The 15,548-nt window shown below is 41.8% G+C and overlaps 2 protein-coding genes across 2 annotated transcripts; both read left to right on the top strand.

Moving 5' to 3' along the window:
- The first annotated feature begins 2,327 nt into the window (after positions 1-2,327).
- Positions 2,328-4,538, top strand: hoxa2b (homeobox A2b). Its single transcript, XM_086309999.1, has 2 exons — positions 2,328-2,896; positions 3,370-4,538. The coding sequence occupies exons 1-2, from the start codon at positions 2,497-2,499 to the stop codon at positions 4,056-4,058; spliced, it is 1,089 nt and encodes a 362-aa protein (XP_086166125.1). The 5' UTR covers positions 2,328-2,496; the 3' UTR covers positions 4,059-4,538.
- Positions 4,539-7,075: 2,537 nt separating this feature from the next.
- On the top strand, positions 7,076-15,259 carry skap2 (src kinase associated phosphoprotein 2). Its single transcript, XM_086309998.1, has 12 exons — positions 7,076-7,309; positions 7,665-7,770; positions 7,884-7,909; positions 8,177-8,278; positions 9,074-9,154; positions 9,557-9,640; positions 9,754-9,878; positions 10,225-10,288; positions 10,414-10,518; positions 10,638-10,718; positions 11,612-11,724; positions 14,808-15,259. The coding sequence occupies exons 1-12, from the start codon at positions 7,270-7,272 to the stop codon at positions 14,898-14,900; spliced, it is 1,020 nt and encodes a 339-aa protein (XP_086166124.1). The 5' UTR covers positions 7,076-7,269; the 3' UTR covers positions 14,901-15,259.
- Positions 15,260-15,548: the final 289 nt, after the last annotated feature.

The raw sequence follows: 15,548 nt of genomic DNA, 5'->3' as shown, positions 1-15,548 counted from the left end.
CAAACAAATAATAAAATAAAATCCAAAACAAAAGCACATGGACACGCTGTAATTTTCCAGCTACTAAAAATTTCTATTTTTTAATACGTTTAATATCACGGTATCTGTCTGAAAACAGAATATGTGCTGAATGAAATATATCCCCTTTAAAACAACGCATTAGTGTTTCGCCCCCTTGCCTTCCAGATGTCTCTCGTTGTTTCAGAACAGACGGGAAACGTGCCACTCCGGTTCACGTCCACGGATCATCCTCTTCTCGTCTGCCGTTCAGGACAAGCAACATAAAATAAGACAAAAAAAAAAACAACGACTTCAGGTCGTCAAAGATCTGTACACGGATAACAGCATCGATTCAAATTTTGTAGCAGTACGAAATGTGAAATATATTCACGTTTTCAGCTCTCAGTATTTATAATATGATCAAATATCGCTGGGGGTTATATTTTGAACAGGGCTCTGTTCTTTCGTTTCCAAAAAATGTGTCAGAATAAGTAAACAGCGTCTTTAAGTGCTTTAAAATTATGATGTGCAAATTAAGATAAATAAATAAATGGCAGAATGACGTGATTTATTCAGACAGGTATTATTAGGCAGCTATTTTCAGAAAGAGAATTAACCGCCATTACGTCGAATTCGTTTAATTTTTGTACCTTCTTAAATTTATTTCTAAGTCACCAACGTTTAATTTAGTTTTCTTTTAGCAAAGACATGTTAAAGTATATTTTATGATTTTATTCTACTACAAGATCTCATGTCTCATATTCAGGACGCACTTTTACAAACAATAATAAACCGTTTTACGCTATGAGGATATATAAAATCACTTCTATGCGTAAAAGCAGAATTATTCCAGAAAGCAGGCCACACAAAGACTTTGTCTACATGGTTCCTGCCAGAGAGATAGGTATGGCAGTGAATGGGATTTCTACTGAATGCCAACACCCACTCACCTCAGCAAACAATTGATCCTATGCACAAAAAAAAAGAAAGAAAAAAGAAGAAGAAGCTCCGTTTTCGTTTCTATACCATCCACCCAGTCAAGTCTTCTCTTCTTTCTTTCTATGCCAGAAATGTCCTTTCTGAGATCAAAAAAAGTGAGGGGGTCAGAGTTACGTCTGGATTTATCGTTTATTATCAAATAACAGAGCAAAAAGCTTTGTGCGCAAAGCCCATGCGTCTCATCCCTGCTTTTAAAGAAATCCCGACCTTTCTAAATTGAAAACTCATCCTGCAGCTCACAGAGAGGTCGTCCTCTTCCTGGCCACATATGATCCAAGGGAGTGTTAGATGGTTTAAATGTGTTCTTAGGGCAGGGAGCTGTCAGACCTTTTGGCGAGAAAGATTGATCACGCACGGGCTACCAGGGCTCTTTGTTTAGAGCCTGAGCAATAAACAGCCATCAGATCCCCACCTTTCCTAAGCTTCACAGTGCAGTGGCAAATCATTTCTGCTCTCCCCTATGTTATAACCAATAATGCTGAAATGTATGGATGCCGGCTAAGGTCAACATTATCCCAATAGGTGATATAAAATGAACGAAATTGGACGAGGGGAAGGGAGCAATAAACTGTAAAACGGTGACAAATGCACGTTAAATTACCAAGATGCTTTCTTACCTTGACACAGACACACAAACACACTTCAAATAATTTATACATCACATTTTTATTTAGACTTTAAATCTAACGCTGCCAATCAAAGGTTAAATAATTTGGGGATTAAAATGTAATCGATGCAAAATCAGACTAAAATATGAAAATTAATTTGTCTCTTTTCTCTCTCTCTCTCTCTGTAGTTTGGGCGGTGGGGGAGGGGAGGACATGTTGCTGTGTCTGGTGCTGCCTTTCCTTTCCTTTCCTTTCCTTTCCTTTCCTTTCCTTTTCTAGTCAATCCTCAAGAAACTCTCAAGATTAACGTCTCGGCCAGAGATAACGACTGTGGGCGTCTTGGTATTATGAGGCACAAATGTGACTGCTGCAATGATTTGCGGCGCGCCATGCTGGAAATAAATGCCCATAAACACTCGTGAACTGCAAGCTCGCACGGGCGCGCGCTCCCGTGGCAGACGTGCACGGCTTTGTGGTGCATTTTCGGGGTGCTGTAAGGTGGGAGTGGGGGGGCGGTTAGGCAGTGGTGGACAAACTGAGAAGAGGAGGGAAAAAAATGTGTAAATAAAGCAACCCCTACCCCCGGAATGAGGCGTTACCTCTCAGACTTTCTCGATCAATCATAGGGGACAGTGGCTTCTTTTGATAAAAAACCCAAATTGTCATTGGGCAGATGCAATCATGTGACAAGCAGCACGGTCTAATTCCGACCATGTCCTCCTGAAAGCAATAGTTTATGGCAGAGGTCTCCCTATGACTATAACCAGTTAAGTAGTTTATCAAAAAGAAACCTCGCAAACATATATTTATATAGAGAGATATATATTTTATCTTTATAATTCTTCCCTCCTCTGAATACCCGCGAGCTTTCCGAGACAAGCAGGAGGAGATGAATTACGAATTTGGGCGAGAAAGTGGTTTTATCAACAGCCAGCCGTCGCTCGCTGAGTGCCTGACATCTTTCACTAACCCTGTCGGTGATGCATTTCAAAGTTCATCAATCAAGAGCTCAGCGCTTTCACAGTCGACACTGATTCCTCCTCCTTTTGAGCAGACCATCCCCGGCCTGAACCCGAGCGTCCACCCACGCCACAGCCGCTCCAAGCAGGCTCAGAAGGGCTTCAGCCCGCTACAGGCTGTGTCCCTACCCCCGGAGTACCCGTGGATGAAGGAGAAAAAAAGCATCAAGAGGAACCAGGCTGCTTCTGCTTCTTCATCTTCTTCTGCTCCTGCTGCTGCTCCTGCTGCGACGACGGATGACTCCTCGCCACTCTACTTCTCCCCCCAAGGCAAGACATGATGATTAATAACCTCCATGTAAAAAAGGCTCCTTATTGTCTGAGGATTCTCCCTCTGCAAGTAGCTCCATCCTGGGGCCTTGTGCAGCGTGGGCGTCCCTTCTGAGCCAGTCTAGGATTTTGATTTAAGTATTCTTAATCTCATCAAGTAACGCACTGACTTGTGATGCAGTGTAAGAGTGCTAATGTTTGACAATAATGGAGAGTGATAGATTATTCTTACACGGGCCAGCAGCTGGCATGTTCATTAATCTTCACCCTCCGTCCTGTCTTGTCCACGCAGACCCATCATATTCTGCCTGGGGCCCATAAATCTTCCCAGTCCTGGTGTTTGCTTGCCACAAGTTTCACCCCATAGCGCTTTTTCTCCCCTCCAAACACACCCCTGTTACGAATGTTTTAAATTATTATATTTGCAGTGGATTTTCTATTAATAATTTATTTAAATTGTTTATTTATTTTAGGTTCACCTGATACACCAGAGAGTGGTGCTGGCGATGGAGGGCCATCAAGGAGGCTGAGGACTGCGTACACCAACACCCAACTTCTGGAGCTGGAGAAGGAGTTTCATTTTAACAAATACCTGTGCAGACCGAGGCGAGTGGAAATAGCTGCTTTGCTGGATTTAACGGAGAAGCAGGTGAAAGTGTGGTTTCAGAACAGGCGGATGAAGCACAAGAGGCAGACTCACAGCAAGGAAAACAGGGACAGCGAGGGGAAATACGCCTGCCTGGACGACGGGCCGGAGGACGAGTTGGAGCAGGCTACAGAGGGCAGCGCCGCCGGGACGCTCTTTGAGAGGGAGAGGTATTTCCACCAGAATACGTTGACTTCACAAGACTGTCAGAACGCACACAATGGAGAGAGCCAAAGCCCAACTGTTACCCCTCTGACCAGCAATGAGAAAAATCTGAAACATTTTCCAAACCCGTCAGCCATTGTGCCCATCTGCGTGTCCACAATAGGCCCGAACAATGACGATTCCCCGGACCTGGACGCCTCATTTCGGGATTTCCAAGTTTTCTCATCCTCGCCCTCTTTCTCACCGAGTTTGTCAGAATCAGCTCAAAGTCCCCTGCCTTTACCCTGCGAGACTTTCGACCTCTTCTCAGAAACACTCACAACAATCGACCTGCAAAACCTGAGTTATTGAAATGTTTCGACTTTGGTATTTGTAACTCAGACGGTTGTGCTCTATAGTTTAGGGCGTCAGGGTGGAAATTTTTAATAGATGAGGTAAGTTAAAGCGAAATAAGCAAAGCTTTTTTTCTTTTTTTTTTGTTGCCTGTATGGACTGTTAAAGTAGGCTGGTAGAAGACACAGTGCACATTTATTTTTATATGGATTTGGACTATAATTGAGCACAATATTTTTATTGAAATAAAATTTTACATTGATTGAACTCAGATGCGTTTTGGGTTTTTTTCTCACTATATGTCCACAATAAGCAACTCTAGAGAGCTTATTGATTTTACCTCAATAAATGAAAATTATTAAGAGCATCAGCCATAAAATGAAATGAATTCTCAAAAATGAGAAAAAACAATATAAGCTGTTAATATAAAAGGATTATTTTACCATTAAATTAATTAGCCTGTGAATGCACTGAACACATATAAACTAAAATTAAAATAGAAGCTGTATAAATGTGTAATTTTTGTTGCTGTATTACATTTTTATGTTCATAGATTGTGCTGAGAGAATTTCTCCAGCGTGGCCGTGGGTCTGGTAGCATATAGTCCACAAAAAGACACACACAAAAAGGAGCACTGCGAGAGATTCATTGCCTCTCCATACTTAAACGCAGAAAAAGAAAATTTGCTGTGTGAATTGCCTGCTAGGAGTCCCAGGCCAAAAGCTATGACTTTTCCTGGCTTTCTAATTACGTTTTATTGCCTATAAAACTCACAGGACTGAGGGTGCTTGTTTATAGCCCGAGCCGCAATGTAATACAATCTCTTTGAATTAAGACGTGCGCCTTGCCCCATTGTGGTTTTCAAAACTTTTTATGATGTAAAATTAAGTAGGACTCATTCAAAGCAGCAGACGTAAGGCATTTTTTCCAAATTGATATATAAATTTATGTAACTGAGCCTATAAATTAATTGGATGATGTAACTATAAAACGGATTCGACTGCGAACAATGGTCACATATCAGTCAAACGGCTGAAGGTATTTATGTATATGAACCGTTTATTATTATTTTTTTAGTAAATCATCATGAAATTGAGGTAAATTTATGTTGGTCTGGATCAAAGGCAGTTCGACCCCGTTTAATGCTAAAGGAATTTCTCACACCGACCAGTTGATCCTCTGCTCGACTTAAAGACGCTTTTTCCACAAGGGCCCCCCCTCCATCCAACTCCCATTTTTCATATACATTATTTACTGTTTAGAATTTAAAAAAAATGTTTGGTGAAAAACCAAAGTCATTCTTCGGTGCTATATAAAATTAACCACCACAGTGATTAATAATTCTGAAAACAGTCCCCAGGCGGCAGATATTCATTTATATGCTCAGTGTACTTGCACACACACACACACACACACACACACACACACACACACACACACACACACACACACACACACACACACACACACTCTGCGTTTTCGACCGCACGCTAAGCGCCTCATAGCATTAATAAAAACGAATGTGAGGTGAGGCGGTGAACTGCTCGTCCTCCTGAAAATGGTTCAAAGTGATGCTGATTCTGCATGTTTTGAGAACAAGGACAAAATCGTGAAAGCCTAATATTAAGCCCAGTAGGCCCAGAAGCAGTCGGACGTGGACTCATAACTGTAGATCCAGAGTTAACCAAGCAACACCTCCTTTTCTAAAAGCACAACAATGGTCCACATGATCATCTCCCACCTTTAATTTTACACTCACCAAATAAAGTATCTTATTATACAAAAACGATAAACTAAACTATGAATTAATCCGTGTTTTGCATGTTAAACAGCTAGAGTGCAGTGTGCACTCGGTGGATTGCGACCCTGTAATGAGTGTGATAAAAGGGGAAGGAACCAAAGGCGTTGGGCTGGTTTTGAGACTACAGGCAAGTAAGATAGAGCTTTATGGAAACTAGATACATGGCTTTGCCTGTAAGAGCCCTCCCCTTGCTCGCACACATGCGCTGGCACACAGAGGCACACAGAGGTCAGAGGTCAAAGCGGCTCTCCTCTAAAGCTGGGAGGAACTACCGGCAGGTCAGGAGGGGGTCAGGTTTTGAATGGCCGCAGAGCATTAGAGGCTCATAAACAACGTGCTGGCTGCTCGGATGAAGAGAAACAGGAAGTGACGTCAGAAAACGTGGAAAAGGTTTAATTTTGCGTTATGATTTGTAACAACTCTAATACTGAGAAATTCAATCGTGATTCTGAACAAAAATCCTTGTTTAATGATCATATGATCTGTTTGCAGAGTCTGACTGGCTGTGGCAGCACAGCTACCTGCAGCCAAGCCAACACCTGAGACTAAAGCTGTGCCACAAACGCCTCGACACTTCTGTCTCCTTCCTCCAAAACAACAGAGTATACAGTTCAAAGGCTCAGTCTTTTAACCCAGATTGGGTGATACCGCCTGTCAAAAAAGACGAATAAATGACTGACATCTTTATAAACAATGTGACAAAACAAAAAGAAAAGGCCATTTTCCGTAAATGCACCAGAGGCGCTGACTTAACTTGATGTAAGAAGTCATTCTTTCCTGGTTCTATCGTTTTCTTTTAAAATAACCTGCATTTGTTGTTTCTTCTTCCTTTTTAAAATGTCAAATATATAGTCAGAGTACAAAGCAGTGCAGCAGAAGTAGCACAGACTCCCGTGAAACATCTGAGGAAGCTGGCACAGAAGCATTCAGCATTATATGATTGACTTTTTAATCTATTAATGATCCCTGTTTTGGATTACAGCCCTGACATATTCATAGACTCAAAGCTTGCATCGCTGTAAAACAAAAGACGCCCCTAATGTGTTCAGCGAGTCAGCCGTAGAGAGCAGACTTAAGTGCCAAAAAATATGATCTGGAATCAATCAACAGTATGATCGCGGCGTTATGCTCGGACTTTATTATTCCGTAAAGACCCGTTGCTCCATTAAAGCATCAATTTCCTGTCTACGGTGGCAGTCAAAAAATAAATAAAGGCCAATAAACGTCAACGTCTGTGAACGCCGAACACCGAGCAGGCGGCTCTGAGTGTTTGTCCTGCAGCGGAACTGTGTGGTCACTGATAAATAATTAGCAGATTAACTTCCGTATATCTTCGAGCCCGAGCTGCTGCTTCCGTGTCGCGCAGGCTAGAGTTTCCCTTCCTCAGGCTGGACGCTCAATCGCTTCAGGCTGGAAACTGCGGTAAGAATGCGTGCGATCCCCGAGGAGTTAACGACGCTCATTTCAGGTAAAACTGTTGATTCATAGTTGCCTTTGGAGTAGAGGAGAGTTTATTTCCACATTTTATAAAGACTTGTTTTACTTTAAGTCTCGTATATAACAAACTGCTTTTTAAAAAGAGGAAGCATAGTTTCCCCCCTTTTTTCTGCTATATTCACTCAAATCGACGGTTGTGCTTGCATTTCATTAAAAAAAACCCCCAAAAAACAACTCGCTTCATGTCTCAAACCTGAGGCATGAGCTGGACGTCAAAGCTGCAAACTGCTCCTTTGTTTATGTTGTGGATGTCCATCAGTGGTGTGGCCACTTGACTGCTATCAGCCATCAGAACATGTTAATGTTTTACCTCTTGTGCTGTTCAGATCTCGAAAACTACCTCATTGATGGGTTGAAGGCAGAAAATCTAAGCAAGAAGGCGAAAGAGAAGAGGGAAGCCTTCATCAAGAGGATAAAGGAGGTCAAGCAAGGGTATGACTCATGACTGGAACCAGCATACATCAAAATACTCCAGTTTTGATTTGCTTTGCAGGTGCATAAGTTGTTGTGATTAACTTTATTTGCTGTCTTTTTCTCCCAAACAGTTTTCCACAAGAGTTTAAGGACAAAGGTAAGTTGCCTGCCTGCTGAATAATCCTGTAGGTGTGTTTTTAAAACTGGTACCCAATGGGAGTCATGACTGACCACAAGATGTCATGACATTAATGCGAAGGCCCACAAGTCGATTACAAACTTATCCCACAAATTTGAAAAAGCAAGGGCAAAAAGAGTCGCATTTCATAATAAACTGGCCACATAACACCTCTAACACCACACAATGGCAACTTCTGTGTTACACTGTGTGCAGTTACTTCACAGCCCTCTGTGTTTACTGCAGTAGGTGGAAATGACTCTGATGACGAGGAGGAAGTTGACAGCAACAACGACGGGGGGTCGCTGCAGTCAGAGCGCACGGACAAGGATGATGATGGTTTCGAAGGTGAGCCACAAACACTTAGCAGACAAACAGAGTTGACTCGCTAACTGCTCGCAAGCTGCGGATTAGAGCACCGAAAGCTCAGTGTTGGCAGGAAAGTATACAGATCTTTGCTCTGGCTCCTTGGAGAAAGCGACTTTGAGTGGCACAATGAGTGAGACATTCCAACTGTAACTTGGCAACATACTTGGGAAGCAATTTGGGTGCACAACTGCTACTCCTACCACCTCCCTCACCCCTCCCCTTTGATGGCTAAAGCACACTTTATTGCTCTCTCAGCCACAGTCTAGGGGCTTAAAATTACTGCTGTGGCTGCAGGTTATGACACAAAAACATTCCCCGATAAACACTAGCTTTAATCCTGTTTATTCCATTATCCAAACTGTGACAGATTTTTGCATTTGCAGTTTTGTTTTTGCCCCCCCTTTTTTCCCACCACAGAGTATCAGGGAAATCCTTATGAAATGGTGATTGGGGGACTGGGTTTTATGGCCTATAAGCAGCTGCCAGTTTTATGGCTGCTCTTTCACACAATGCAACTTTGACACGGCATTTGAATATTTGAAGTTAGACAGGGCAAGGGAAACCTTCTCCAGTGAGAGTAAAATATTACTCAGAGTGGCTTTGCTATTCAATTTAATATCGGTTAAACAAATGCATGATAGCAAAGTAGCTCATAAACCTTCTGGTCATGTTTAACTTTAAGACCCCCGCCACAAAAAACAACAGTCAGTTATTAAGGATTCAGCAGCAATGATGACGGGTCACATATTTGGATTTCCTTAATTCTTTTTCCAGGTTCCCAGCAGTCCCCACCTGTGGCGGCCCAGGACCTGCCATCTGTCTTTAAAGCAGGATATCTTGAGAAGCGCAGAAAGGGTTGGTGCTCAGATTATAAGATATGTACAAGGCAGCTTTCCCAAGGGGGAAAAACTGTAAAGGAAAAGGAGGCTGCCTGGTTACTGAAATATGCAAGCTCTCAAATATCCTTGGGCCAGTGTTTTTTAAATTGGCTTTTTATCAGATGCGAACAAAAAGAAGCCTTTTTTGTTTTTTAACCTTTACAAAGAATCTTACATAATGCAAAACACCAAAAATCTGCAAAAAGTTAGTTGACTCTACTGTGTTGCACACAGTACCCTAAATAAAGACTGTAATCTAATACACATTTTCTTTACAGTTCAGGTATTTCTGTCCCTTCTATATATAAAAATCACAACGCTTACAGCCATCAAAACACACTGGAAAATTCTCTGTGCATGTGGTTCTCTCCCTTCACAGATCACAGCTTTTTTGGTACTGAGTGGCAGAAGAGATGGTGTGCTCTGAGCCATCACACCTTCTACTATTACGGCAGTGAGAAAGGTACTTTCTTCATTTTTAAGTGGGTGAATAATCCCCCCCCCCCCCTTTTAACAGTATTGATGCATTTATTGCATCTGCACCAATAATGATGATGCTTTAATTTTCTAAACCAGACAAGCAGCAGAAGGGTGAGTTCAGTATCGATGGGTACGGTGTCAAAATGAACAACACCTTGCGCAAGGACTCGAAGAAAGACTGCTGCTTTGAAATTTTGGCCCCAGACAAGCGCGTCTATCAGGTACGCTCATCTCTCGATGGCTGCTCGAGTTTCTTTCAGTCGTTGCCTTTTTTAAAATGCTGTTAAACTGAAATAACCAAAACCAAATACAAACTTGAGACGTGACATGTTTAAAACTTGGCACAGTGTGTCTATCCATGCACTTCAGTAAATCTTTATTTTAATGCTTTTCCATTTGACACTACTGCCTTTGCAGTAGCTCAACCCAGAGTGTTTCTAACATTCAGACTCTTCCATGTGGAACATTTTTACTATGCATAAATGCGATATTATTTGCTTATGTTAATTAATATATGTAGAGCTTATTGCACATTCACATTCATTTCTCTTCCCCCTTTCATGACAGTTTTGTGCGTCATCACCGAAGGAGGCGGAAGAGTGGGTGAAACAGATAGACTTTGTTTTGAAAGGTTTGAACTTTGCCATTCATTAAAAAAAAAAACCATTTATTATGCTCTTTAAAGTTAGTAGCACCTACTGGGGAAAGAAAATCTGCATTTATGCAATAAAACTAATTTTGCTCTCCTGTTTGTAGACATGTCGGGCATCATCCCAGAAGACGACGAGGAACAGGAAATGTACGATGACGTAGGGACTATAGCTCAGCCAATCGATGAAGACATCTACGAAGAGCTTCCAGGTCTGACCATGTGTTACATGACAATGATAGCCTCTATCATGTTAGAGAATGGGAACAAAGTGCGTGGATCTTGTTTGATTTGATCTGATTTTATTTTTTATATCGTTTTGTTTCTCCAGAAGAAGAAGTTCCGGCTGTAGCAAAGCCTCGTCCTCCAAAAATTGAGCCGGCAAGCAAACCTGTTCCTCCTCCTGCTGCAGGTACACAAAGCACTGACATTTGTGCTTATCTCAATCCAATGTGGTATATTTAGTGAATTAGAATGTAGGAAGTTTCTAAATAGACAGAAGAAACTTTAAATGTGATCTGCCTTTTTGTGACACGTACACACAGCAAATGAAACCTAACAGCTATGAAGAAGTGACATACGCAGAGGAAGTTCTCGTGAAGGAGTGCAACTGAAAGTTAGCACAATACTGGAAATAACTTCAGCCTAGTTGGCCAAGTTCCTTTTACAATAACTAGCATGTTATAGTTCTGTAAATAGCTGATACCTTTCCTCCAAAAACGATCTGCCTCTGTCTGCTCTGCACATTTGAGCAAACTTCCAGTTACTAACCACCAAGTCTCACCACACGACTCAGAATGCCCAGCTTTATAGACTTTAAAAACAGACTTGCTCAGAAGTGGAAACCCCAGCTGCTAAAACACTAGCTGTGTCTTGGTTTCAAACTACAAACCAGTTGAATCCAGCATACTAATGCACTGCACTACATAGTAGTTAGTTGTCATTGTACATTTTACTACTAAACACCACTATTTTCTTTTTAATTCTGAAAGCAGTGCCCAGCTTTTACATTTCTCTTTGTGCATTACTTCGTGATTAAAAAATAATGCACAAACAATACACCCCAAAATTATTATTATTTTTTTTTAATGAGAATTTATTAGGTAACTGGGACACTGCTGACCTTCTTGATTTGGTTTTTGATCCAACCAAATTCTGCCGTAGGCTCTTGGCTGCCCCCTGTAGGTTCGGTTCAAACTAACAAGTAATTGCTGTGTGAAATCTGTACATCTAGAAGGATTACTCTGGCTAGAAAATAAAGCGCCGATCTGTCATCACCTTGCTTTTTTTTTTTTTCTTTTTCAGTTGATAAGAGCACAGACTATCAGAACTACTACCAAGGCTTGTGGGACTGTTCAGGGGACCACCTAGACGAGCTGTCCTTCAAACGTGGAGATGCCATCTACATCCTGAGTAAGGTATGGTGAGGCTAAACCCTAGATGTCAGAGCTAAACTGTGGCGATTCTTGTCTTGATGCACGATAAAGTTGGTATTACCTTAACTCCAACCACACTGCAAAAGTTTGAGAGGTTTGTAGACCGAGTGGCTGGTTTCAGACCACCTAAAGTGAGTTATTTCTAAGCTCTTAGAGGAACTGACTATTCAGATCCTTTACTGGCAGCACCTGGCCCACCGCCTAGAGGTGGAAGGCTGATGGTAAGAGGCAGACTGGGCTTGGTTCCTTCTCTGGCGCTCTAATGGGGATTAGTTGTGTCACAACGGAAACTGTTTTAGTGCTGTTGGCGGAGGCCGAGCTTAGCTGGCACACGGCGTAATTCCATCACTTCCATCTGGACTGTTTCAGCACGCTGTCGCTACTGCCATGCCAGGCAGTGAGCAGCCTTCAGCCCACACGCACCTCTCAGAAATTTCTCTCACCTCGCCAAATAGGAATGTGTGTTTTCAGGAAAACCAGGCTGGTCAGCCACTCTATTCAGAGCAGGTGAGGACGTGTAATGGACGCACAATTTCCGAGGCTTGTCAGCTAGTCATGAGCCGGAGAACTGAGAGGCAGTTCTTTACCTTTATTATGTAACTAAACAGGAGCCCCTTTGTACTTAACCGGTTCGTATGAACGCTGAATTGGATTTTGTTGTGATACATTTAACAAGATTTGTTTTGGACGCTGGACAGAAAATGAGCAGTGGAATTTTATACTCGTCGAGATGTGTGGTTTGTCTTTAAAATATATATAAATAATGTGTGAAATGTACTCCATCCAGACGGGCAATATTTCCTGTCTGGTTTGGTTTCTATGGAGCATGGAGTCAATTGAGACATTCTGTTGTCAACGGGCCAGGTTGCTTTTCAAATTCAAGTCTGCCATCTACTGGCTCTTTAAGGCAAAGAAGACTTGGGGAAACTTTGAGAGGCATGTGCTGTACATTAAACAGAGATGCACAAATAAATAAATACAATTGTAATATGCTACATAGTCATATTATTAACTCCATGTATAGCAAGAAGCACTAGAAATTTATTTTTCACCTTTGAAATGTGTAAATAATTTTTAAAGCCCTTCTCAATTTTATATTGAACATGATGTCAATGTAAAATTCAAGACAAATTCACCTTATTATCACGTTTAGGAGACTAGGACCAGAAAATTGCTCTCTCTCTCTCGCTCTCTTTTAAATACACTACAATAAAACTAAATAATGAATTATCAGGACTGTTGGTTTTCTTTTCACCAAATCAATAGATTGTTCCTTCAACACTAATGGAGGGACACAAATGCACAAAGCAGACAGACTGTCCAATCCTCATTGACCAAATGCCTGTTTATGACTTCTCCTTGGTGTGTAGAAAAGGCCCAAGAATCAAGTTGCCCTTTCACTTAGACTGGGAGTGCCATTAGCTAAAACCTTGGTGTTGGGGGTTGTGGCCTGCTGCGAGGGCAATGACCATAAAACCTGTCTGGACTGCAGCAGCCAGCTGCAGCTAAATGGACAGCCGACTCCCCCCTCCCCCCCCCCCCTCCACCATTCCCTCTTCCACTGTTCTCCTTCCTCCAATGTGTCCCTCCCCCATTCTGCAGACCAGAAATAGCTGTAGTGTTACAGCTGGGAGACCCCCCAGTCAGGAGGACCTGGGAGCTGATTATAAGGCCCGACTAAGGGCGATTGTGTTGACCGGATATGCTGCACACCTCGTCGCCCCCAACACACACCCAGCCTCCCATTAGTAACAAACTGACTGAGAGATGCAAGGTCTCTCTGCTTAAAATGCCACAACGCCTGCACAGCGTTTTATCCTATCACTGTTTTACACTTTGTGTTTTAACTAATGCACCGGGACTCTTTCATTTGGTGAAAGTAATCAAATTACAGGACTGTTGTTTTGACTAGCCGAGGGTATTTGTGTTGATGTGTGTTGTTGCAGTGTGTGGTGTCATTAGTCATCCACAGCTCTACATATTTGTTCTCATGTTGCGTCCAGCACTTACTAAAGCATGACTTATTTGTCAGCCGGCCAACGACACAATGAGGTGTTGCTGTTTTCAAAGGCTGGTGGCAGGAAGTCTTAATGTGGACGCACACTCCTTTACACACACCTCATGTCAAGCTGCTATATTAGCCTCCAGGGGCTTGTGATGAAATGACATTTTAGGAAAGTGGATTTAACATTTTCTGTTTGTCTGTGGTGGCTATGTAAACATTATTATTATTATTTTTATTATTATTTAAATTTAGTGTTAATAATTCAGATGTTTCGAATAGCTTTCTACAGCATTATATCGATTTGGCTGATACAGATACTGAAACGGTGTGTCAAGCCTGTCTTTATCTGATGTGATAAATGGCCCGTCACCAGAGACCTGTCAGTGTCAGCCCTCACTATAGTGAGCATAATCCCCCTCTGTCTAATACTACCATATGATCGCTTACATCCATTGCTCTGTCTTGGGAATAAGTGGACACAGATGTGGCCCTTCACTGTCCCCGAGTTCTGGCTTGGATGTGAAACGTTGTCCAGGTTCGTCTTCCTTCAGCCTTGTCAGAACGTGATCTCCGGTCTTGATTCATGCGCAGGGAAGACTTTGATGTAAGGTCAAAGAGAAAGGGGGGGGGGGGGGGGGTGAGAGAGAAAGAAGGGGAGAGAGTGAGTTATTGTCGTCTTGTCTCAGATCTCTCCTCTCAGTGTCCTCCTCACATCTCAGCATGCTGACAGCCATTTGGAGCTATTACTTGTCACGCTTTGACAGATTTATGTGCGATGTGCTTTATGCACACTGAGCTTTTTGTGTGGAGTGGAGGGAAACGTGCAGTCTCAAAACTGACACCAGGTAAAGAGGCAGAACGGAAGGCAAGGAGGTGTACAGGTGTTGATGGGAGATAAGTACTGTAGAGTGGACGGAAAACAGCCGAAAGAAAGAAGGCGTCATTTGTTCTTCTGTTTTTATCAATTTTGATTTCAGCAGAATATTATCAGCTAGGATGAAGGAGCACTAACACACTCTTCTTTTTCCTTCCTTGTTTCTGCTTCTCTTTGTGCTTCCAGGAGTATCAGAACTTTGGCTGGTGGGTTGGAGAGAAGAATGGAGTTATAGGTATTGTTCCCAAAGACTATCTGCTGGAGCTGTATGCTATTTAAATGCACCTGGTGTAAACTGCTAACATCTTGTGGCTTTCCAATTGCTCGTTCCAAATGCTCAAAAGTTATAACTGAAAAACTAGTAATTATAAATATGGTAAAATATTGTGGGGTTTTTTTTTGTATTGAATTTCTTTTTGAATAACATTCCCTGTGATACGCATTGTAAGAGACTGATATAAGGATTTAACTTTTTTAATTTGACTGATACATGTAGGGTTTTCTGCACTTTGCACTGCTTTCTTTGTTATTTATTCTGTATTGGTTTTTTTTTTTTTAAAAAACAGTGTGATCTCACTTGCTGCTTTTGGCAAATTTTGAATTTTGCAACTGGCGAAATAAATAAAAATGTAAACACATGACGTTTGGACCTCCCCTGTGTGTGGGTTTTTTTCTTTCCCTAAAAGTCCACAAGGTGGCAGTAGAGAGTTTTGGAGTGTCAGTTTATCTTTAACAAAGACACTGATAGAAGAGTCTACACATCTGTATCTTCTTTCTTGTCTTAGAACCCAGTTCTTGACATAAAGTTTAAATAATTAATATTATCAAACAGAAGAAATATTTGGTTCTTGAGGCTTTGTGTCATTTTCTGATGGGGAGAAATATTTATAAAATATTTATACTTTATATGCACTAAGTGCATCTATG

Source organism: Aulonocara sp. 'chitande type north' Nkhata Bay, linkage group LG11, assembly GCF_057382095.1.
Source record: "Aulonocara sp. 'chitande type north' Nkhata Bay isolate Kocher_YH1m ecotype deep benthic linkage group LG11, A_spYH_male_GT1.1, whole genome shotgun sequence".
Classification (NCBI taxonomy): Eukaryota; Metazoa; Chordata; class Actinopteri; order Cichliformes; family Cichlidae; genus Aulonocara; species Aulonocara sp. 'chitande type north' Nkhata Bay.
Note: the sequence above shows the minus strand (reverse complement) of the source record. Positions and strands in the feature narration are given on the sequence as shown.